The following is a 23,524-nucleotide window of genomic DNA, read 5'->3' as shown; positions in this document are numbered from 1 at the left end:
AACAATTTAGTACAAAAAGCAGTAGAGATTATCATAATCGTTACCGAAGAAGAAACTTATGTAGGAAATGACATTATATGATATATATGACATTATATGATAAACATGACATTCCATTATTTGTTATCATCGTTACCAAAATTTCACTTATGTAACACATCGTGCATAATAATAACAACATACTTTGTGATTTACTCATAATCACGTGGGCTATCGATTACGTAATTTCACATGACACTCTGAGCAAATGTGTAGAGTATCACATGTGTTATTGGTTACGTAGTTTCACGTGACACTCTGAACTTACCGTGCCGCTTATTACATAAGGAGTTCTCCTTCGTACCTTTCAGGTAGGAACTACGTAATGGCTGTGGCAAATCGAAGCGACCTGATAAAGAAATATATACAAATTTCGACGACCAAAAGTCATTTAAGTCATGTGATTTTGTTTGATCGTGTGAGTTCTTCCGTCCAAGGAACTTGCGATGTTAATTATTAAACCGTTCCACTGAAATTAGCTACGGTATTACAACAGACATCATAAACTAATTGCCAAAGAATGTCCTACATGGAAACTTGTCCACAGAATTTGTCGTCCAATCTATTCTATGGAGTGGGCCAGAAATATTGCATTAGTTGCCTGAGCAGATGTCACAATCAAATGACTAAGGTCACCGATATAAAAACGTTACCAACATGATCATGATAAGGGTATTGTAGCTATTTTCAAGATGACCATAGGACTCCGTTTTGGACACCAAAGAACGACTATGCACTTTAGTGTAACTGGTGAACCTCACTTCTAAGTAAGTTGCACAAACATGACGTGTGACAATATAGCCGCAATTATTTTGTGTGAAATGGTTTATAATTAGCATAACTACTGTCTCCATTATCAAGACTTACTTCCTATGACAAAGAGAGACACTGGAGTGTGTAACACTTTTTCGCATTTGACCTTCGGCAGTCTCCCTAAATTCTGTACGGTTCTCTGCTTCGGTTCCACCGTTCTACGTTGACCTCTTTAATGCTTACTTCGTTAAAAGTCCTACGGATTAATCTAAACCCTTACAATCGTGTAACAACCAGCGTGTCTTGGATGCTAAAGATTGGTGCAATACCGATAAAATCATTCTGTTTGATGTTCTCGAGGCGCTAGATAAGGAACCTTTGCCAATGTCATTGGTACAGATAGACAATCTACGTAGTACCCAGAGGGTAGTAATTGCATAAGTTTGACTTTCGGTTACCAGAAATATGCTCTATAAAATTTGTACCGTCGATTATTTACCAAGACAATCCACACTGAACGCCTTCGGGTAATGATATTGTTTTTTAGGAAACTACAGTTATTCTCTTAATGGAACTACTGTTATTCTCTTAATGGAACTACTGTTAAAATCCGAATTCATGTGACATGGTTTCTATCTTTAGCCTATACTAGATTCCTTCCAAATACATTTCGGTCATCTATTGGTACCAAAATTTTCACTATGAGGCTCGGGAAGTTCTTAGAAGCAAACAAAAATCTGATTACTACTGATAACAACCGTCAATATAGTTCTAAAGGAAATAAATCAGTCGGAGACTGCTCAGAGGGCAAATCCAAATTTTCAGTTACAACTCCACTATAACCTCGTTCACTTGTTTGCACACTATTTATAAATGATAGTTAAGTGTTAGATACATGATAGAGAACGATGTAGACAAATGGAATCGTAGTTTGAAGAAACATGAAGGGTGAGAAAAATCTAGGACATTAAAAAAGAAACTGAGTCGAAATAACGGAATATAATCACGTACAGTACCAGCTCGCTTAGTTCTAATTTTTATGAGAGACGAAATATCGTATTTATACGGGAACACAAAAACCCCCCTGTTTTTTATTCCGCATAGTCCTCCCTATTTTCTTCGTTCACCATAGCCTCCCCTATTTCTTCGTTCGACATAGTCCCCTATTTCTTCGTTCGACATAGTGCTCCCTGATTCTTCGTTCGACATAGTGCTCCCTGTTTGTTAAAAACCATACTCCCTATACTGTGAGCATACTCTACTTCGTACCCAAAGGTATGTTTTTTGTAATAACAGGTTCTGGTATATGCGAAGGTGCTCTGTCCAATGCCCTATTTCACGGTAGACATAAACGAATATCTTATACCTGGAGGATACGAAGTGGGGTCTCTGCCATCTAAAATGAAGGTAAACGTCTGCCGATTTGCAAATCCTGAATCGTTTTTATTCTCCGTATTTCTACTTCGTACCTGACCGTTTTGCCCTATGAACGTAGGGTTCCTAGAACCTCCTCTGTTAACAGCGTGGTTGAGCAGCAAGACTGTCAGTTCATAGGGAAAATGTCTGAAGGGAACTGCTTCGCAATGTGTTCCTAATGTAGAACTTCGTACACATAGGGTAATTGTCATATTCAGACAAATGTATCGCAGTATAATTCCTACTAGATGCCTTGATAGGCAATTGCGTAAATCTTCGGAACCTACGGTTAATGAATTACGTGTGAGAGGAATTCTCAACACACGGCGAGAACAATTTAGCACTGTTAGTGATCCCTCTTCTGCGTTTCTACAATTTCGTTGGTATCCCCTGGTCTCGTATGCCATATTTTTCCTTCGACGAGCTGTCCTCAATGTGTATTTGCTTTTTGAGGAAGTAGCAGTAAATGAAATAGGCCTCCCAAGGGAATGAAGTACCTTCTTCGAATGGAACACACAATTATCCGAATCAATCCCTCTTTTATTGCATACTGCTAGCATGACAGCAATAAACTTTATTACGGTGTAAACAGTCAGCATCAACTCTGAATTTTCACACGGCTGAAACATTTCCATAGACTCCGTGGTGATAAAGAAAACAGAGGACGCAGGTAGGTCAAAAGATGGTGCAACCAATTGTACGCCATTGTAATCTACTGTGGTTATTTCATCAGAGTCCAAGACGGTAATATTTCCTAACATGTTATGGATTCCATTCTGCTCTGTGTTCGAGACGGGTTGAAATTCACTTAGAGTATGTTCTTTGCGGTCATCCTGTTTTTCAGCCGAGCTAACACTGACAATGTCAATGTCACAAGGGACAACATTGTGGAGCAATTCAGAGTCTTTACTTTGTTCTTCTGTAATAGAGTGCATAGCAGACACAGTTTGTGTAACAAAAGGCTCTTGATTAGTGCTCTTAAGACAGAGAGGTACATGAGCGTTAACATCGTGCTTAGGAGAAAAACATGAAACAAAAAGGTTATTCCTGTCGACAGAAGTGTTAGTTCCAAGAAACTGGCTGTAGGGTGTAATACGTTTATGGTTCTCGAGACTAAGTAAATAAGAACCAGAAATTCCTACCAGCTGAAAGATATAATCTGTAGGACGTGTGATCAAAGAACTAATATGAATAGGAAGCGAATCACAGACTTTTTCTCGGAAATCTGCGCAATAGTAATAACTCGGAAAATAGAATGACGTAGTTTGGATATGAAAGTAATAATACCAGGTCCCATCTCTTTGAACGATTTCATCCATAATTACGAAATCATTTAGGGCAGAAGGGATATTAGCCATATTAGCATAATCAGTGTAATGTGTTCGAAAAATTTTAAGCATCACATCCAGTATAGTACGAAGAATCTCCACAATCTTAGTGCCTGAAAATCTCGTAGTAGAAGATAAACAAACTTCAATAACAGGCGACTGCGGAGCATCAGAAAATACTACTTCCTCGTAGCATCGGTATTCTGTAGGTGTGTTATCAGTCATTTCCCAATATGCCTCAAGGGAGTCAAAGACAATGTATTTGTCTATGTAATGATCAAACACGGTCAACTTTTTCAACTTAGAATAGCCAATATACATTTCTTGCTCATCACTGCAGTAAGTTATGTTTCGTGTTAGCCAAGACTTGTAAATGTCTTTTTCTTCATCCATTGTATGTACTGTATGTTACTTTTCTTCAAATATTTTTTCTTTGCGCAATGAAAATGGGTTTCCTTTCTTTAAAAGATCGAAAAATACTCTAGTGAAAATTTATACCAGCATAGAAGGACAATACGAGAATAGTAAAATCGGGATACTTTGGTGGTGATTACTCAGTCGGAGACTGCTCGAAGAGCAAAATAATAACGGTTATCATTTGTCATGTTCAACGGCATATGCACTAGAGAGTGATGTACAAATGAGACCGTGAATGAACTTATATGTTCGATGCACTTCACTACCTAGTCAATAGCAGCATACATGAATTAGGAAAATTGATAATAGCACTTTAGCCTGTACACTTGTATATATTCTTGATGGTTATTTGTGATCTGCTATGAACCATTCAAGTATTCGATAAACTACATAATCACACAATAACAATTTATTGATAACACCATACATGTGAACGCAATTCGAGGTTGCTATCAATTAACCTACTCGTTCCCATTTAGTAACCATCTGTAAAAAAAGAAAGAAGGTACCATGACAGAACAAGACATTTTAATATTCATTCAAGGTACTATTTATACGGAAACGAAGCAATAATAATTAGGTATCAGTTAGAGAGTCCTTGGCTGAGGGAAGTCCACCGATCAAGGAGACATTTTTTCGTATCACAACATTACTTCACTGTATTTATAGGAATGACCAAGCAATCCATCGCCGGACGGTAAACGACAGAACATCGGAGTTTAGTTCGCTATATCCGTTTATAGCCAGCCTGTCCACCGATTATTTTTGGCCTTACAAAAGTACTCATTAGAATCTACCTCGTACACCCTGAGTAGTTTCCGTTCGCATATCTAATGGCAGAGGGCAACACAAACTACCCAGAGCGCTCGATCTGGTGGAACACTCGCTTTGTCATGAATTTACATGTTTGCAGGGGCAATTAAAAGAGATAATCCACGACTTCGTATCGTGTAACATTTGTCTTTGAAACATACCAGATGTGAAACTCATGTGACCGCACTCATCTATCCACGGTGGGTATCATAGTTACAAAGAATCGATAGTACAATTCTGTCGTAGGTAGTCCTTCATAGGAGAGATGCACTGCGAGGACTAAAAGCAATACGAAATGTTCTTAACAGGTTACCAAAATAATCGCATTTTTGTAATGTGAGACAACGATAGAAATAGCACCACGTAGTAAGGCGACAGTCCAGAATTCCTATTGGCAGACATTAGAGGCTCAAGGACTAAATATGCTCAACTTTAATTGCAAGGGAGTATTGTCCTCTTATATTGGTTCTACATTAGAAACTGAGAGTTTGAACGAGATAAATTGCTATACGAGCACCGCAAACAGTCCAGATCAGGGCAAATGACAAGCTTTCACGTAGTCTTCGCTCACCATGGTCTCTTCATTCCTCAAAAAATCATGGTTTGAATACAAGCCTTTATGTGTGAGATTACTCTGCGCTATACTTAAATTGAATTTTATTATACTATAGCGTATAGTGCGACCGATACCTAGGGTTTGCGATTATTCTAACATGAAACAAACTAGTTCGAAAACAAGGACTCAACATATGGTTGAGCTGAGGATTGCTTTAGAAAATATACCCAAGCTCGACAAGTTTTCTCAATCTGATCCACAAGTACTGTTATTCTTAAAAGACAGATACAATAACTGGGAAAGTAAGCCTCATGGTATGACAGAACGAATAAAAAATGAGGCCAACACTAAGTTCTCAACCTCATTTTGTTTAGAATATCGCTTCGAAGAGTTACAGGAAATCATGTTTTTAGTTTTAGACATAGATAACCACCAAAGTCTGGATATAAAATGTCAACAAGAAGTTGGAAAGTTTATTACAGATATTGGATCAATTCTAGGATCCACGCCCAGGGGATTATGAGGGGCCCACTTGTTTGCGAAAAATATCCGAACAAGTATAGAGGCACAATAACTATCGTTGGCCGTGAAATTCTAACAGAAAAGAATAGAAAAATTACTCTAAGAGTCCAAGCTCGAAATTTGGCCCTAAAGAACTGGATTGTTAAACCAGATGTGTTTTTTGAGTTATCCCGTAAAGACGGGGGTAACAAAGTCATAGAAGATATTCTCGTATATAAGAGCGAAAGGAGGAATACTAAAAATGTGTCATGGGATTCATTTGTCTTATTAGAAAGGGATTTTTGGCAAAATGATGGCAAGAACCCGGATGATTATATTCGTTTTGCTTGTTTTCACCATAAACAAAACGGTAAACACAAACTTTTAGGAGAAAGTACTCTCAGGGTTATAGATTTCTTAGAGAATGAAGGGCGCAAACAAAGGTTTCCTTTGGGTGGTTTAAGTGAACTACTAGTGTCGTGCGAATTCGAAAAAACATTTCTCGAATATATTGATGGGGGCCTTGAAGTCCAGCTGAACATAGCAATCGACTTCACTGCTTCAAACAGAGACAAGAATTATGACTTGCATAAAAACGGCCCAGACGAAACGTGTTACGAATACGCCATTAGAGTCGTAGGAAATATTTTAGAGCGCTATGATTCTGACAAACAAATTTCGGTCTATGGGTTTGGCGGCGAATTTAACAACTCAGGATTCGTTTCACATGAATTTGCGCTTACAGGTAATAATGAAAAACTGAAGTCAACGGGATTTCAGAGGTAGTCCGTGTATATAGGAAGACACTAGACGATGTAAATTTACTTGGGCCTACAAAGTTTGACCCGATCATTAAATTAGTCTCAGAAAGACTAGAAAAATCGGTATCCCAAAACCAAAACGTGTATGGAGTCCTTCTTATTATTACTGATGGGCAGGTCACATCCATGACTAACACGATAAAAGCGATCATGGAAGCAAGTGCATAACCTCTCTCGATTGTTATTGTCGGGGTGGGTGATGCGGATTTCGAAAATATGTATACTTTGGCGAATCGTCTCGTAAATCATGACTGGAAAGAAAGAGAACCACGTGACATAGTTCACTTTGTTGAAATGAAAAAATTTGTCGAGTCCGGCATGAATAAGGATCTGCCTAAAGCAGTTTTAGAAGAAATTCCGGATCAAATCTTGGAGTACATGACAAAAAAATATATTAAACCGAGAAAGGCAGAAAAATCGAATACTTTCTATGAAGCTTTCAATGATCAAAGCCCGCCGCCATATAGTGAAAGATAATTTATGATATTATTCACTGAACATTTTGTGTAGCGATGAACTATCCCTTCTAGCACGGGAATGACCCGAAGGGAAAGAATGTACCCTTAATCGGTTATCGATAAAATCTATTCTATGTTATGACAATAGAAACAGTGGAACCCCTCCAGGCATTTCCTTCTATAATTTTCCTCGTTCCTCGAAAAATCAGTCAGAGAGCCCTTAGCTGAGCAAAGCCCACTGCTCAAAGAGCACTTCTTCGAAGGTCCTAATAGACTAGAGATTTTTTTTTGCGACCATTGATCTACTTCGTACCCTCTGGGTATTAATCATAACGTATAAATGATAGTTATCGAAAACCAATTAATGGTTCTAGGACGAAATCCTAGTTACTCCAGTTCTAAAAGCGTAATAATTTTGCTTCGTAGGATTTACCTAGAAAGGTATCATACAGCAAAGTTATGTGGGTTTGTTAATTGCTTGTACTTTTGAGAGACTAATAGTTCCATTTCGCCAAATACGACTTGTCATTGTCCCATCTGTCAATGCCGATTTGTGGCCCTTATTGTAAAAGAATTATTCTTAGTTCCTTTATACGTGGAACGCAAATAAGTCTCAAAATATTAATGTAATATCTGTTGAGACAGACGTCATTTGGTGTAGCATGTCATGTGATACTCTGCTCAATTGTGTAGAGTGTCACATGATATTTAAGCGCAGTCGCTTCACGTAACTTCGGGAACAAATTAAACTGTAAAAATACGAATCCACGTCTCAAGTAACTTCTTCCAGCCAAAGGTTCACATGAACGATTTTTACGATATGATCATCTGAAAATCTAAGTTCCAAGGTCTAATTCATAACACATTAGAAATAACTGGTGTCTACGTAGTAGAACCTTCTATTGTATACGTGTCTTGCTGGGGTAAGAAAATCTCTTAGTTTCTATAATAATATATACAAAACAAGGTCTCAGAAACGAACTTAGTGATCTCATTAGTTTCTAATGCAATGGCCACCTCTGGAACTTCATAAAAATGACGGAGCAATGGAAAATTTTTTAATTTCATTTTCGGATTACATGAGTACCCTACCCAGAGGGTACGAAGTAGAGAGTCTGAGACCTGTGCAATGTTATCGATAACAAATACTTTGTGAGCAAGTGCAGGTAAGAAACAAAGAGTTTGTGTTGAGAGACAAGACGTTTAATATGCCTTCACCACTTAGGCAAGTATCTATCCTATCAAAAATACTCATGTGTACCGTATGCTTATAACTCAGATGAACAAATTCGCATATGTCTTCACACTGATAGCTAAGTTAGTAATCATGGGTTTTCCCGTATTTTTGTACAAGGCAATGGTTGATCACTATTTTCATACATAATGACTAATGCACTCTTTGCGTGAAAACCACTAGTAAACCGATCACATTGCATATCAATAGACTACTTCATTAACTGTAGAACAGTAGTATAACGATGGTCAGGATCTTTGTTACACTCTATTGTTTCCACGGCAGGGATGTTAATGTAAACGATTCTGTTGAGATAGACACCGCACTATTTCCGTTGTAGCAAAGTCGTATGCAATAAAAAGTACACTATTATAAAAAAATTTTTTCATCAGATGCAGAGACTTTCGATAGTTTTAGTTACGTATTTACTCCATTGCTTATATTGTTCGCAATCGGCTTACTTGTATGTTCATTAGAACCATGGGAGACAAGTGTAATGCTATTGAACAGTATCGATAGAACAGAAACTTTTTTCATAAGTTGAGCTACCAGTCCTATCACTAACTTCACGATGTAACCGGGATCGCTCTTGAGAATCGTTCACAAACTAGTCACGTATAACTGTGCCACATGATAATATTTACAGGATAGTTTTATATTCCTGAGTCATATGATGGTAATCAATGATAGTATTATTTTCGAATAATCGCTAAAGAGTTATTTCGTTACTAAAAAAACAAAAAGTACAGCCCAGGTAGTGCTAGAATATGGACACAAATGTAACGAGTTCAACCCTAGGATAAACCTTTAGGGATAAAGATTGTTTCTTCATATGCCCAATTTATTTTTGTCGTGTGTTTTCATCAGAATTGTGAATTTTATTCACAGAATTTCTTCACGTGACTTGTATCGAAATTGTGTTATTTGGGGCCGTCTCTGGAGGGTATTGTGAATGTGTTCCTAATTTTATTCACAGAATTTCCACGAAGTGTAGTACTACTAATTGTGATGCTTGATTTTACGGCTAAATGAGTATTCGTTTCCATCGGAAAATTTCGGGGTAACGCTCGAGAAGTTCATCTTGGCAAGAGTATTTCCACACATACATCGATGGCTTGTGTTGCATGACATTAATCTGGGAGATGGCTAACAGACTAAAAAATTCATGGGATAAGTGAAAGAGGATCCTTTAGTCTTGCACATCCTAGCACTTTGGTAAAAATCGTTAGCGTAGAGTTGTAGATTAGAGGTTACACGTAGTAGTTTATTAGAATACTATTAGATTTTGATTGCTGCCTTCAATATGCGTCGCTAAAAAATGGAACAGTAATTCTGTTTAGTTGAGTTAAAGAATGCAATTGATTAGAAAGCTGATGAAGAAATTATGCGATGCTCTATAAAAAGCTTTCAGTAATGAGCATTATGGGATCTCGTTGCATTTCTTCGTATGATAGATGAGTTCGAAACAAAATGTATAAAATATGGAATGTACATCGATGCTCAAAAGATTGTGTACTGGAGATTTTTTCGTATGTATCACGTTATTGATCTACGGTAATAAATTTTGTGTATGAAAACTAGGCTCTCCTATGTTATACCTGGAATCAACCATATCAGATATACAATCCGTATACTTGGATATCCTACATGAATTTATGACGAAATGAGAAAATTTTCCTGAAGGGCGCTAAAAGTATGTGGTCACTTTGTTTCAGTAAAACTTGCGAAGCTAGTGGTTCATGTGACAAGGTAGTCAAGGTACGCATGCAGACTATTTTCTTCACAGTCTATTCATGCCGTTTTAATCTTCTATGTTCTCTTCTACCTAAGTTATTCAAAGGTCCGCCTCCGCTATCAGTTGGTAACGTTTATTACAATGTAATGTAGAGATGAGTGCATATATTCTGTTATACAAATATTCTGTTACAACGCAGTATGTTCTTGTACGGATTCCAAAGGAATTTTCAGACACTGCGTATTATTATAAGTATCATGTATTGTTATCGATGTTAATAGCAGACACAATGTTGGCGATATTATTAAAAAAACGCAATATCGTCTACCTATTGGAATTCAATGACCAATGGGATCCACGAAATAGACATGTTCAGTTTTCTGCGATTTGTACTAAAAAAGTTTTAAGGCAAATAGTATAGCTTGGTTTCACAAAAATAACGGATTTGCTTGTGCAGGACAGTGGATGTTGAATAATACAATTTACGCAGTAATTAACGAAGAAGGTGGTCAGAGTAGTCAAGTTACAACATTTATCACTTTCTACGTATTTGGTGATGGCTGTAACCTTTCTTATCAGTAATAAAGCGACACTGTCGACCCGATATTTTTAAAGATTAAAGCACATTTCTTCGTACATATGCACAAGCTAACAAATTGTCCGTCGATAGGATAATCTTGCGTGGGCTTTTACGATGTTCTTATCTCTTTTTACATCTTATTCAATGGGAGTGTTTTCGTATTTTTTCTCCTGTTCTACCTCCTACTTTCCTATTTGAAGTAATACACTTTTTTTTAAAATGTTTGCCGATCAGGATCACATGAGCAGTTACAGGAATTCTTCTGAAAAAGAGACGCCCGATAGACACAGGGCGGTTTACCCCCCTAAAACTTCTAGACGAGAGCTATTAGCTGCCCGTATTCATAATAATCAGCAGAGTATTATCGACCCTATTCCTATTTCTGAAACATCAACCGGTTCTCGTCCTAGTACAAAGAATAATGTCCATTCTCGGCGGTACTACGGATTAATTCACATGCCTCTTGTTATGTCTCCGCTACCGGTATGCGACCCTAATGTAACCAAACAACATAGCACCACACATGAATCAATTAAGAATGACTCAGAAACCGTGCACTACACAGTTATTATCAGATCCCCGAATATTCTCAAATTTATGGCCATCACTATGGTGGGTAGTCTTAGCAGTAAAATATAAATGCCTGGAGGGCACTGCGAAGTAATGCGATGTTTTCGAAAGTAGACTTACTACAAAAGTACAAAATGCTCCATCTCTACGAAACTAATGGAGAAATAATAGCACCCGAGACTAACAAGAGCTACATAAAACAAGTTGTTGAGCATGGCAGTAATATTTCGGCCAAATCCACTCTTAGTAGCCCACTGAATGGGTTAAATAAGACACTCCAGAAGATGCGTGAACATGAGCTCACTAGATATACAGATGTCCTAGAATGTGATTCTCAATCTATTCCTACTTTCCATGCGAACGAGGGGTTTAGTGAACGTAAATTATGTGTGTATCAATCATATGAGCGTAGGCGAGATAAGAACAATAACCAAGAATATAACTCAGAAAAGTATACCAGTGGATCGTTACTCGCAGTCAAAAACCTTATCAACGAGTTACTGAGAATCCAGTTGCCGAGCCTGTCTCCTATAAAAACTGTCTTCTATAATAAACATAGTATACTACAGAAGTCAAAGAGAGAGGGCCTCTTAATACAGTGTTACGCAAGGCCACAAATTTATGTTTACAGAAAAGGATAATCTTACAACAGCAAAGGCTTTTGAATCTGTGACAACTGGTCAAGTACATTTCTCTGGTTACAGTAAACAACGTACACGTGTCTTGCTCCAGCATAGAAGTGTTATGGATTCGAAACCGTCAGAAAGAGGGGGTGTTGGCACAAAATATAGGAGGGGTTTTTGTGTTATAGTGAAAGTAGGTTTGGATGTTTACGGGAACAACATTTGCCCATTTGTACTGCTCATTCTTTTCTTTTTTTCTCTGATGTGCTACTTTTCATGGTATAACGTAGTCTATGAAATTCTCTGTAGTCAAGTTTTTGTTTATATCCCAACGTTTTATCATGTTGTCATGCTCCGCCTATTTCTAGTGAAACAGCTAAAGGTGTAAACGTCAGGAGACTATGTAAACATGGCACATACCTAACTACGTACTTAACCACTATTTGATCAATAAATTAGTCTATGGACTTAGGAACACATTGCTTCGCAATGTCCTGAGCGTCTTGCCCTAGTTTTAGACCTTCCTTCAGAAGTGAACTTAGGTTTCTACCTAAAAGGTACTACGTAGAACCTCCTCTGTTAACAGCGCACCCTTTGGGTGGTTCTACTGGTTGAGCGGCAAGACGGTCATTCAATTACGTGGATGAATAATAGACAGAATGTATACAAAAACAAACCTTCATGATTTTTCGAGGAACGAGGCAAATCATGAAGGGCATTTCCTAAAACCTTTAAGAGGAAGTTCTAGAAACCTAGGTTTCTAGGGAAAGTGAAGGCGTTGTGCTAAGAAACAAGGTGAACCGGAAAGAAAAAAAACGGAGAACATGAAGAGAAAGTGAGAAAAAACATGGATAACAGGAAGATAATGGCTGTATGGAAAATAACGAGTACAGTGTACGACATGTGAAGGATTACATGTACAAATAGGGATAGAAATATGAACAATCGGAAACCTCTGAGCTACTTCATTTCCTTCCCAGAACTTGTGAATGAAAAAAGTATTTTTCCACATCTACAGGATTTACTGCGCTGCCTTCATTGGCCAGGAAGTCGTACTCAATGGTCTTATCCTAATATTATGAAAATGATGCAAAAGAGTAAAATAAATACCTACAGACCACCCACGCCCATATTGAAGCGAGGAAGACTTCTCAATATATCGTAATGACCGGTGCTCTCATGGGAGTAAATCCGTTGACCATACTGTATGTAGAAATCTTGAATCTAAAGAACACTAATAGTTATTCACTCGCAGATATGAATTTATTACGCTGTGTTTTTCGCTATTCTTGTCTACTATTATGAATAAAAAATAATTACGATACCGACAACCATCGTAACTTCACACTACCATTCGAGATATGATAGTAGCATAGTACACAATTTATTATCCATCTACAGAAATAAAAGGTAGAGTCTGGGCCAGCCTGAAGACACATCTCATGTAATATACATGCAAAGAAAATTCCGTAATAAGTATGAACCAAATTCTTTTCCGGTCTTATCTAAGGAGTATGTATTAAGCATCACAATGCATGTCCCCATGTATTAATTTTTTGTGGTAGCAGAGAAGGACAGTATCGCATATTTTCTGTTGACAAACGTGATCTTAAGATCCTCAGAGATAAATCAACAAGAGTTAGACTGGATCGGACTAAAGGTCATTCTGATGTTACTCTAGTGGGTCGTACGCCAAAGTACATAATAATGAAGAGGTTTACTCCATGTTCGTTTCGTTATTAACGAAGTGAACGTAGAACAGATAATTAGTAAATTGTATCTAGTCAAAGAGTAGCATATTGAAAAACATGAATTAGGAAAAAACAGGTAACGTGAAGTCGATGTATGTATTTCAAGGCACAAGAAGGCGTGACCGTCCATTGTCCTATGAGGTAGACCTGTTATAACGATAGTCCTCACTAACTTTAAAACACTAATGAGTCACAATGCTAGCATATAGTATTTCACAATTGAATGTGCAATGGGAAAATAACGAAAGTTCCTCTAACTAAGCATTTCGCTGCTGTGAACTGTGAATATAGTGTGGAACTCTGCTGACCGGTGTCTGAGATCAATCCACGTGCAAACTGCGTAACGAATAAATTCGTAAAAAGAGTCTCTAGGTTATCAGTGAACTATCCCGTGATGGATTCTATCTGGGCCACATATGACAGAATAGAATTTCATAGCCATGGTAATGATTACGTTGTGGTTCGAAATGGTTCAGACCTTATTTTATTCAAGGGTGAACCAAGAAGTGTCGCAAAATATAACGTATTAACATATTAGAGTGAGACAGGGATTTCTATTCGAATTCAATTCATAGAGTTCCTTTTTAATAGAATTCTCGTCATTGACGAAGAACCACACACGGACTCTCTTATTAAGTTCCTTTTGCAATTCCATACTAATTTGAAAACATAGGGGACACGTAAAATAACATGGACTCTGGTCAGGCATATTGTCCAATAGAATCATGTGCCGGCAATTTCTGTTATGAACAGCCATAGAAACTCTAAAATAGACAAATAGATAACTAGTGGTTACATATGTAATATTCCTTTGCTACCCGCATTGTAATCCAATAATAACCGCATGCACAGTGTGGACTCTGTATTATAACTAGTGAAAAAATTCAGCATAGCAATATACAGAGCAGTTCAACCAATGCGAGTTTGATGTGATCATTAGGAACGTGCACGATTAAAATAGAATGTTGACCATGGGTGAAAATTTCGAATCCCCTGAAGAACACAAACTACTACGAAGAGCTGAGTTAACTGTTACTGAATTTTCTACCTCGTACAGACTGTCTTATCGCTCAACCATTAGGAGCATAACTCCTAAGACCTCTAACTAAATAAGACCTTCGGTGTTATGATCTACGTAGTACCCTCTGGGTAGATTCCATCCTTCATAATTTTCATGGAATGGGCTATTTCTTCGAAAGGCTACGCCAAGCCCCTCTTCCTCGTTCCTCGAAAAATCACTTCTTCGAAGGTCCTAATGGACTAAAGGTTTTTTTGTATACCTTTCCTAATAATCTTCTACAGTAAATACCACGCAGGTCTTAGGAATTACCTAGAGGATAGTACGAAGTAATGTGTTCCAGAGGAGGTTCTAGAAACCTAGGTTCATAGGCTCGAAGAGAAAATTATTCCCCCTTCGGAAGGTTTCAGTGAAACTAGCTAAAGCTACTGGAATGACGAACGTAGGAAAATTGTCATATTAGACAGTTTTTATGCCTATGAACGTAGGTCCCTAGAACCCCTCCTCCACTTCCGAAGGAAGGTCTAAAGACTAAGGCTCCGCCCAAAAAATTATGCTCACCACTGAAACTCCATTCCTTTGAGATTGTGTGTACTAGACTATTAACAATGATCGCAGAGGTGATGATGCAATCACATTTTTGATCTAGTTACACGTATAGAATTTAACTGAAAACGAAGATGCAGTAGATTACTAAAGTACTATCGTAGGTTGGGACAAGACTCGACTATGGAAAGTTACTGTATAGGCCGAATGCTATTCCATGCAGATTGCACACTAAAGCTGGCTTGTCTGCGTTTTCCAGTACTCGTCCAATAGTCGTGCCTTATAAATAAGTATTTCAATGCTAGCATACCCAATCCAATTCTCCCAAAATGTTGATAAAACCTCACAGTCGCCTGGGAGAATAGCTTTGAGGATGTAATCGCTTATGTCAATAACAGACTGGTGATCGACTTTTTCTACCTGCGAACGAAGAATACGTATCAGAGAGAAAATGTTAGCCCTATATCGAGTAACAATCTTTCGGACTTCGGAAAGGGAGTTAATAACTTTCCTCCATTCCGCTTCCTTATATCGTTCAAACAACAGGGTCCGTATGGCCACAGATAGTTTTTCCGGTAAAAGGGTCCACGACAAGGCCCGCAGAATAAATAACACTCTTGTTCCAGTCTTCTGGAATTTTAGAGCATAGGGACTGCACAAATGCATCGGTCAAAGATGTGATATTTTGTCGACACTTTTCTTCACTGGTGTAATCCTCGGTAACGATATTTCCAAAGTTAAGCCAGGGCCTATGCAGAGTGTCAGCGACCACAATGCCAAATTTCTCAAAAAGGGTAAGGCGTGCCTCTCGCATAGAATTTTCGTATATATAGGTGTACATACGTTTACGAGTTAAGGAGCTCAAAGAATTCTGAGTAAGGCCCTTAATATAGTCCTCCAGATATTTTTTTGCGGCTTTCTGTGAATACTCATCAACTTGTTTTTCGCTAAAATTTGGAGAAGAGGTACCACCAATCTGAGGTTGAAACTGAGGCTTGCCATTCACGAACCGAGCGCACAGCCCCACAACTTGTTTAGTAAGGTAGTAGACTATATCAACGGGCAACCCCGAGCTTTGGCCACGGCGGGGAACTCCATTTGATCGCATTTTCATAGAGAAATCTTCCTCCCATAAATGTCGTAGTCATCAACCTTAGTAATAACATACTGAAAACGGTCCCCAGACTCGGGAATTTCATAGAGAAAGGTTTCACTAGGTAAGTCAGAATCATTTCCTTCGTTTTCGGCAGAAGCGCTAAGGCGGCGAGCTTTCATGCGCTCAATAAATTGTTTTACAGACTTATTGTCCTTGTGTTTTTTGTATGTACTAGTTTGGACAAAACGCTCATGGTCTGTAGGGGAGGTATGCTCTATCGCATCTTTGAGGACGTCCTCCACTATATGCAAAAGAGTTTTTTTCTGTGTAGTAGACTCTGGGACAGAAACGGCTGCCCACATTATGCGGTTGCCTATATCCCTAAAAAGCTCAGATTGCCCTTGTTTTACGATGTCCACCCCCTTGACAAATAACTCCTTGGGGCTGAAGTTAGGGATTTCCACGTGGGCGATGCCAAAGTACTTCTTTTTTGCGAGAAATACCGCAGGGAATAGTACTTCTTCGTATGCCATTTTGAGAAAGGAGGTTTGGTTAGTTTCTTGGATGAACGCATTAATCTCTTTGCACAAAGGGGGCATAATACGCATAGTGACCCTGACCATTTCCGTCCAATACTCTTTCAGAGAAATGCGGCCCTCAGTAAAATCCTTATCGCAATTATCATAGGATTCCTCTGGGCTGACAATGTAGAGGGAGTCAGTGTCGCCATACTTAATGCGGTACTTTTTATCTTTGAGAAACTGGGCCACAGATTTTATGTGTTCTTGTCCTGCCGCAGTGACCCCGCCTGCAAGGAAAAGGAGGAAAAATGGGGAGAGACTGTTTCCAGCTTCACCATAGAATGTATTCATAAACACCTTGCGGGCGGTCTGTTTTGAATTGGTATAAGTATACTGGAAGCAGAGGGACTTGTGCTCGGTGTTTAGTGCGTCCAGTAGAGCCGCTTTATTCAGGGTGCCTTGTTGCTGTATGATGCACGCTATTCATTGTTTAGCAGGGTCTAGGCCAGGGGTGCTATCCGTAGCCAATACATCGCAAGCCTGGATGGGGGTCACATCCCCATTTTCTACTCGGGCGATTATGCTCTCCAGGGACTCCTTCGCCTTTTTGACGAGAAGGAACGTGTCTTTCAATCATTTCCGTTGCGTCAGCAAGTCTAGCAGCACTAGAGGATATAGTCCCATCTTGTCCTGCACATTATTATGGCGAACCGACCATGCACGCACGTCCTTTCCTTCACATGAGAAACTGATCTCGTGTAAGTTCTCGCATCAGCGCAGTGCGGCATATTCTGACGGGGCGTGAATGATCTTTTCGGGGGAGAGATTGTAGGCCATGATGATGCTAGGATACAAAGAAGCAAAATCAAACGCAATAACGGGGCGTTTGTCTTCTATTTCTTTTTCAGGGGGAAGACATATGCTCTGGGAAATTTCACCTTTTTTTACGTGCACTCCTTGGGAGACATGCTTACCAGTATATTGTTGTCATGAGCATACGCCCCTAGCAGATTGCAGACCTTTATCCCTCCTGCATTGAAACAGGAATCGTAGAAAGAGACATACGAGATAATAGCAACTTCACGATAGTCGCCTACTACGTTGTGGTGTAACATCAGCTGCTGGCAACGAAGTGCATCTGTAATACAGTACTCGGCGACTTTTCTCATTTCTTCGATGGGAGTTGTGGCGTTCACGGCCTCTTCATACAATTGCCACATGCGATTAATGGGCATATCTGTTTTACTCGGGAGACCGCAGAGCTTAAGATAGAAACTCAGAGAACTCGAATTCTGTACCTCAGACCGTGGGTATATTTTTTTGAAGCAAGCACGAACGTCCAATAGGATACACCCTGGGATCTTTAGAAAAGAGGACCTAAAAGTCTCTTCTGGGCTTATTTTTATTTCTTCCTCATCGTTGTGTATCTTGCTGACCCGTTCGTCACCAGCATGGTCCATAGTTTGTACCCACAACTCAATGTCATCGTTGGTTTTCTTCCCGTGATAATCCCATCAGAAGACAGTATCCCCCATATTTTTTTTTCCTCTAGGGCGGGATGTCATGTGGTTCCACATCTCGTGTAGTATCTGTAGCTGTTTTGCTCTCTCGACTAGAAATACCCAGTCATAGCACGAGTCGTTGAATCCTAATTGGATATCTGGGGCTAACTCTTCCCAGCACAGTGCAAATGCACGAAGGAGATTTTTTTCGTTGTCGCATATTATGGTTGTCCAATGGTCATCTGCGGGTATCCCTCGCATGGTAGTTATGCATAGTTGTCTCACAGGAGTTGGGTCATCTTTCCAGTGGACAGTGATCCCTATCATAAAGATTCTGTCCTCTGGATAGACCGCAGTAGGTAAATGCCCCCTTCCTCGAGGGGTGTAGGTTTCTATATCCCAAGTGAAAATAAGCGTAGGATCAGTCAGTTCAACCGTATTACTCTCTGGAGCCGCTTTTATACTAGCAAGGGGGGCTTTCAGCAAGTACCTACAACGGGTCAATACTGATTCGCTTTGGATATTGGATAACCCTTTTTTGACATTCTCGTATTTTTCTATAATCACCCACCCGGCAATGGGCAGCTTATTTTCCCGTGCTACCTTTCTGTAGTACCTTGAATCGTCTGAAGCTAACTCCAGTTTAGGGCCTAATTCTTTTCTGAGTTTCTTCAGCGCCTCTGGTGACAGTCTCGAAAATAAACTTGAGGCACGGTGTTTGTTTTGTTTTGCAATCGAGGCTTTGATCCCATTTAGGATAGATTCTATTAACTCTTCTGCATTCCCTTGGGTTTCTAAGGTTTTTTGCATTTCGTGAATCTCTTTTAGCGATAATTCTTTTAGCAGACCCATGGCCCGCATTCTCAGTCCAAGTGTTTTGGTGTACACTCTTATATACGGTTTTGGGCTAGTATGGTAGCCACGAATAGGATGCGCAAAAATTTGTTCTGTCCTGTCTTCTTTCCCATATACTCGTGCTTTGGCCAGGAATAGCTCTATTATTTGGTTTAAGCATCCTACGTGATTTTCTTCATCGTCGGGGACTCTGATGTCAAAATACGGGAGTATCCCCGTCACTTTGACACACACTTTGGTGCCATCTTCTAGGGGGCCATACATTCTTAAGACATACTGTTTTTCATTCTTAGGGCCTTCGTCCCTATCTTCTATGTCAATCGGCATAAAAAGTAAAGGGCTACCGTTACTCAATCCACCTTTACCAGAAGTCAGTTTCTTTTTCAAACGTGCTAGTTCCTTTACCAGTAGTTCACGAGAGGGTATACCTGGGAGTACAGAGCCGTTATAAAATATTTTCTTCATACTCATATATACTTCCCAGCGAAATTCAAATAGTTAATAGCTAGTTTGTACATCTCGTTCAGTTGCAATTGAGGATGTGGGAAACGAAACGCATTAACATATAAGATTCTATTTAAACTACGCACGTACAACTAGGGTGAACTAAATATTTCAATTGAATACCGGTTGAAATCGCTAACTGGTACTAGCCACAGTTTCTTCTCATGTGTTTGCATAGGTAAGGTTATGAACCTAGCCCGTTGAAGTCTATTCGGGATTATTATTATGAAACCATAGAGGCACCGTCAACTATGCTGCGCATATTTAAAAAAATATTCCTCATAAATTGGCACGTGTTGTGCGGGCGACTCATTACCAGGACCATATATGGCATTGTTACTAGCTAACGCACATATCTATTGAACGAACATTGTAAGACAAATAAGTGGATCGCAGATTTAGCGACCACAGAATATACTGCAGAAATTACGGTGGTGATCAGTCTTATGAACAAATTTCCTAAAACCTTTGTAGAGGAAGCTTGCCCAGAGGGTAGGGAGAGGCTCGAAGATCAAAATTATTTAGAATGACGAATGTAGGAAATGTCCATATTAGAGAGTTTTTATGCATTTTTTACGTATTTTGCTTCTTTCTTTTTCCAAAAAAATATGCTCACCACTACACCTGAAGGGTGCTAGAACGTAAGTGGTCGACGGGAATGATCGACGTTACATTTCGTAACGAATTCATGTGCCCTTTGCGCAGTCTCCGACATTTCCTTACCGAATTTTTGGCTGGACTGCGAAGAACAGGGTGTCATTTCAGCCAAATGGATAAAAAATATGATCGATGGCTCTTACGAGGATATCTGTTGACTATGTGTAGGAATATAGGCTAAGCTTACGAAGTAAATGCAATTATCAAAAATTTTGAATCTGTGGAATGCCAACTATCATGAGAAGTGTGTTGACAGAATCAATGAGTTTTATCTCTTCAATTTAATGAACCCACCTGTGGGGCGCTTTGCGCTGATCACCTTGCCGCTCAACTACTCTTTTTTATTCATTAATTTCTACACAGTGTTGGGAAATTTCGAATTCCGTTTTTTACATATCGAAGAAAGAATCACTTAAAAATCAGATCCCTCTACAGTGATGTGATTAATAGTAGTGATAGTGTCTTTAATCCATCAACCCGCTTTTTGTGTTATTGAGAAAATGGATTCCAGGTCATCAACGATGAAGTTTTTGCTTCGCATCAGACCCTATATTGTAAAATTCCAGTAAAATATGTTTATACGTTTCTTCTCCTATACCTCCAGAACTATCATGTTAATCGTGAAAACTAATTATATTCCTGCTGAAGTGACCAACACTCCGTTTTCTTTACGTAAACGAAATTACGCAGTAAGTCATGTGATATGGATACCCGAATGTCGCATCTCATGTGACCTCGACATAGTGTATGGCAAAAATATAGGACACGTTTTATTGATAAATTGTACGTCGAAGACCTTTTTCTGACAGTAATGGAAAGATACTGATCTACGTGAACTAGTGGTCAAGATAGGTTAGAATGAAATTATGTCGCAACTTGCATTTGTCATACTGTAGAAATTGAAATACTTCCCGTTCGCATTTTATAGATGAAATAGCGGAAAATGGTCTACAACAGTATTCGAATCAATATGAAGACGTATTTCTGATTTCTGTTTCCAACCTTGTCTATGTACTGCCTTTATGGATAATACCCCCGTATTCTACGAACACATTATGTCCATTGAGGTAAATGGAGCACACTCTAATCTTTCCATTAAAACAGCAAGACACTTGCGGGTTAGCACTCCTGGAATCACACACATTATATGATAGTCCGCATATTTGCTCCAAAAGTCCTCTACGACACATTTGTTATTTCACTTATTTGTCCATCCTTCTTTCCTCGACAGGGCAATTATATATTCTTTTCGAGGTGATTTGGTTACGACTATATGTTTCTACTTTTTTGTTTTAATGTCCCAAGGGATAATACTTCGCAAACACAAAAATATCCTTGGATAGCGGTGTTTAGTAAATACTTCATAACATATATAATAAGCACCACAAAAATACGATGATATGGAACAGAAATTTCAGTTGTAGTGTTAATTGATAGGGCGGATTGCACATTCTCGAAGTCCTCGCTTGCTGATACATTTTACTAAATATTTTTCTCGTATGTACTTCGTCTATTGTTCAGCAGAGAATTGCAGGAGATTGTGATAGTGTACACTATGACAATTCTTCCCTTCTGCACAAAAATAAAAAATTACTGGTCACTTCGTGGACATAGCCCAGAATTCCAATTCAATTGATTTTTTGTCAATCAATTTTGCCAAGGAAAATTTCGCTGACGTGCCGTGAGGAAAACTTCTGCAGATGCAAGTTAGTCCGTAGACCTTCAAAGAAGTTAGTATCTCATGGTCCGCATGACTTTACCGAGAAACATCATTACTAAATAATTTGGCCAAACGGGCCGGTGGGTACGACAGACACACTATTGCACTTTTGCATGAGACACCTTGTTAGTGACCATCCGCACTGCCGGGCGATTTTTGCTTCTGCCTTCTGCTACGCAGTCTGAAAAAATAAGGACAATATCAGTAGAGGTGATCTAGGTTGGTATATAATTACTGTGTAGAAAAGACAACAGCACACAAACTACGGAATACCATGTGTTTTTAATATACTCATGTCATTGGCGGAATAACGATTACAATTACGAACCAAACCTTTGTTGAATTCCTCTGGTTGACTATTAATCCATTAGTCTGGCACATGGAAACAAATGTTTTCACATTGAAATAACAGGAGAATGTCACAAACAGAAAAGACATTTAATCCCACTAGCGCAGTTTCACACTATTTTCACATCGATTGCTTTTTTCAAGGTAACGGGTGACTCTTTCATTACGTCAATACACCTCCATGGATTATGTTATATTTACGGTGTACGATAATTTTATTTTTGGTAACAATGGGCCAGAGAAAGACAATTCACAAAGAGGAATCAATACAAGTTTGTAAAAATACTGTACCTCGGTACTCAGATGGGACAGTAAGCAATACGTCATTCATAAAATATGGGTCGAACAACTGTCATCTGAACCCTTGTCGCTCAATCACTTCTGTATAACCTAATACATTGCCGTTGATAGCATGGTTGAGCAGAAAGGGACGTATATCATAACTTATTTTTCTCCATTCATCCAAGATAGAAGTGGTACCCATCCTAATCGAGATTAATCTTGAGGACATTCCTCACTACTACTTATTATTCGAACAGACTCTTATAGTAAGCAGTGTACATGTTGGGTGAAAGATTAAGAGGCTTACTTGCTATGAAAATAATTGTAAACACTCGTTGTGCAACATTTTCTCTATCAATCACTAATCAAATTGGTATGATTTTCATGTAGTTCATACTATGGAAACCATATTACATCGACTAACGAACATGCGGAGCTAGGTTATAAATGCGTAAATTGTATAAGCATTAACTTACTCATCTTCAGTGTCATCTTCAGTTTCGTCCGAATCTTCATATTCGCTGTCAATTATATATTCTTCGAGTATCTACGAAATCGATCTATATATTTGGCTCTATTGCACTTTAAACACGATAGCTTTACATTACCCTATACATGTCCTTCAGAATTAATCATCCTATCCAGAGTCCATTACGCCGCATCTCCTGGTTTGTGCACCCATCTCATACGTATTTGACAAAAACAACATAAATTTTTTGATCCCACGCAAGAAAAATCACGTCTAGGCATTCACATCGAACTTTCGATTTTTTAACTGGTCCTGGTCACGATAGCTTTTCAGTTTTTTACTAATCATATCAAAATAGGTTTCCGTCAACTTTTTCATTGAATTTCCATTGTATTTACTAGTCTAAATTCT

General features: G+C 38.8%; 6 protein-coding genes across 6 annotated transcripts; 4 read left to right on the top strand and 2 right to left on the bottom strand.

Moving 5' to 3' along the window:
- Positions 1-2,123: 2,123 nt before the first annotated feature.
- On the bottom strand, positions 2,124-3,929 carry OCT59_012842 (uncharacterized protein; the record flags this gene model as incomplete). The annotated part of the gene is made up of 1 exon (XM_025311451.2): positions 2,124-3,929. One exon carries the CDS (start codon positions 3,927-3,929, stop codon positions 2,124-2,126), a length of 1,806 nt encoding a protein of 601 aa, XP_025171541.2.
- A 1,843-nt stretch (positions 3,930-5,772) lies between these two features.
- OCT59_012841 (uncharacterized protein) lies at positions 5,773-6,609 on the top strand (the record flags this gene model as incomplete). The annotated part of the gene is made up of 1 exon (XM_066140404.1): positions 5,773-6,609. The coding sequence occupies one exon, from the start codon at positions 5,773-5,775 to the stop codon at positions 6,607-6,609; it is 837 nt and encodes a 278-aa protein (XP_066001289.1).
- Positions 6,610-6,860: 251 nt separating this feature from the next.
- On the top strand, positions 6,861-7,121 carry OCT59_012840 (uncharacterized protein; the record flags this gene model as incomplete). The annotated part of the gene is made up of 1 exon (XM_025327394.2): positions 6,861-7,121. One exon carries the CDS (start codon positions 6,861-6,863, stop codon positions 7,119-7,121), a length of 261 nt encoding a protein of 86 aa, XP_025171542.2.
- A 3,749-nt stretch (positions 7,122-10,870) lies between these two features.
- OCT59_012839 (uncharacterized protein) lies at positions 10,871-11,290 on the top strand (the record flags this gene model as incomplete). The annotated part of the gene is made up of 1 exon (XM_066140403.1): positions 10,871-11,290. One exon carries the CDS (start codon positions 10,871-10,873, stop codon positions 11,288-11,290), a length of 420 nt encoding a protein of 139 aa, XP_066001288.1.
- Positions 11,291-11,355: 65 nt separating this feature from the next.
- Positions 11,356-12,291, top strand: OCT59_012838 (uncharacterized protein; the record flags this gene model as incomplete). The annotated part of the gene is made up of 3 exons (XM_066140402.1): positions 11,356-11,629; positions 11,853-12,037; positions 12,154-12,291. 3 exons carry the CDS (start codon positions 11,356-11,358, stop codon positions 12,289-12,291), a joined length of 597 nt encoding a protein of 198 aa, XP_066001287.1.
- A 3,403-nt stretch (positions 12,292-15,694) lies between these two features.
- OCT59_012837 (uncharacterized protein) lies at positions 15,695-18,011 on the bottom strand (the record flags this gene model as incomplete). Its single annotated transcript, XM_066140401.1, has 4 exons — positions 15,695-16,232; positions 16,328-17,234; positions 17,308-17,441; positions 17,842-18,011. 4 exons carry the CDS (start codon positions 18,009-18,011, stop codon positions 15,695-15,697), a joined length of 1,749 nt encoding a protein of 582 aa, XP_066001286.1.
- Between the last annotated feature and the right edge of the window lie 5,513 nt (positions 18,012-23,524).

The sequence above is a fragment of the Rhizophagus irregularis genome, chromosome 20 (assembly GCF_026210795.1).
Source record: "Rhizophagus irregularis chromosome 20, complete sequence".
Taxonomy (NCBI): Eukaryota; Fungi; Glomeromycota; class Glomeromycetes; order Glomerales; family Glomeraceae; genus Rhizophagus; species Rhizophagus irregularis.
This window is presented reverse-complemented; position numbering and strand designations above follow the sequence as displayed.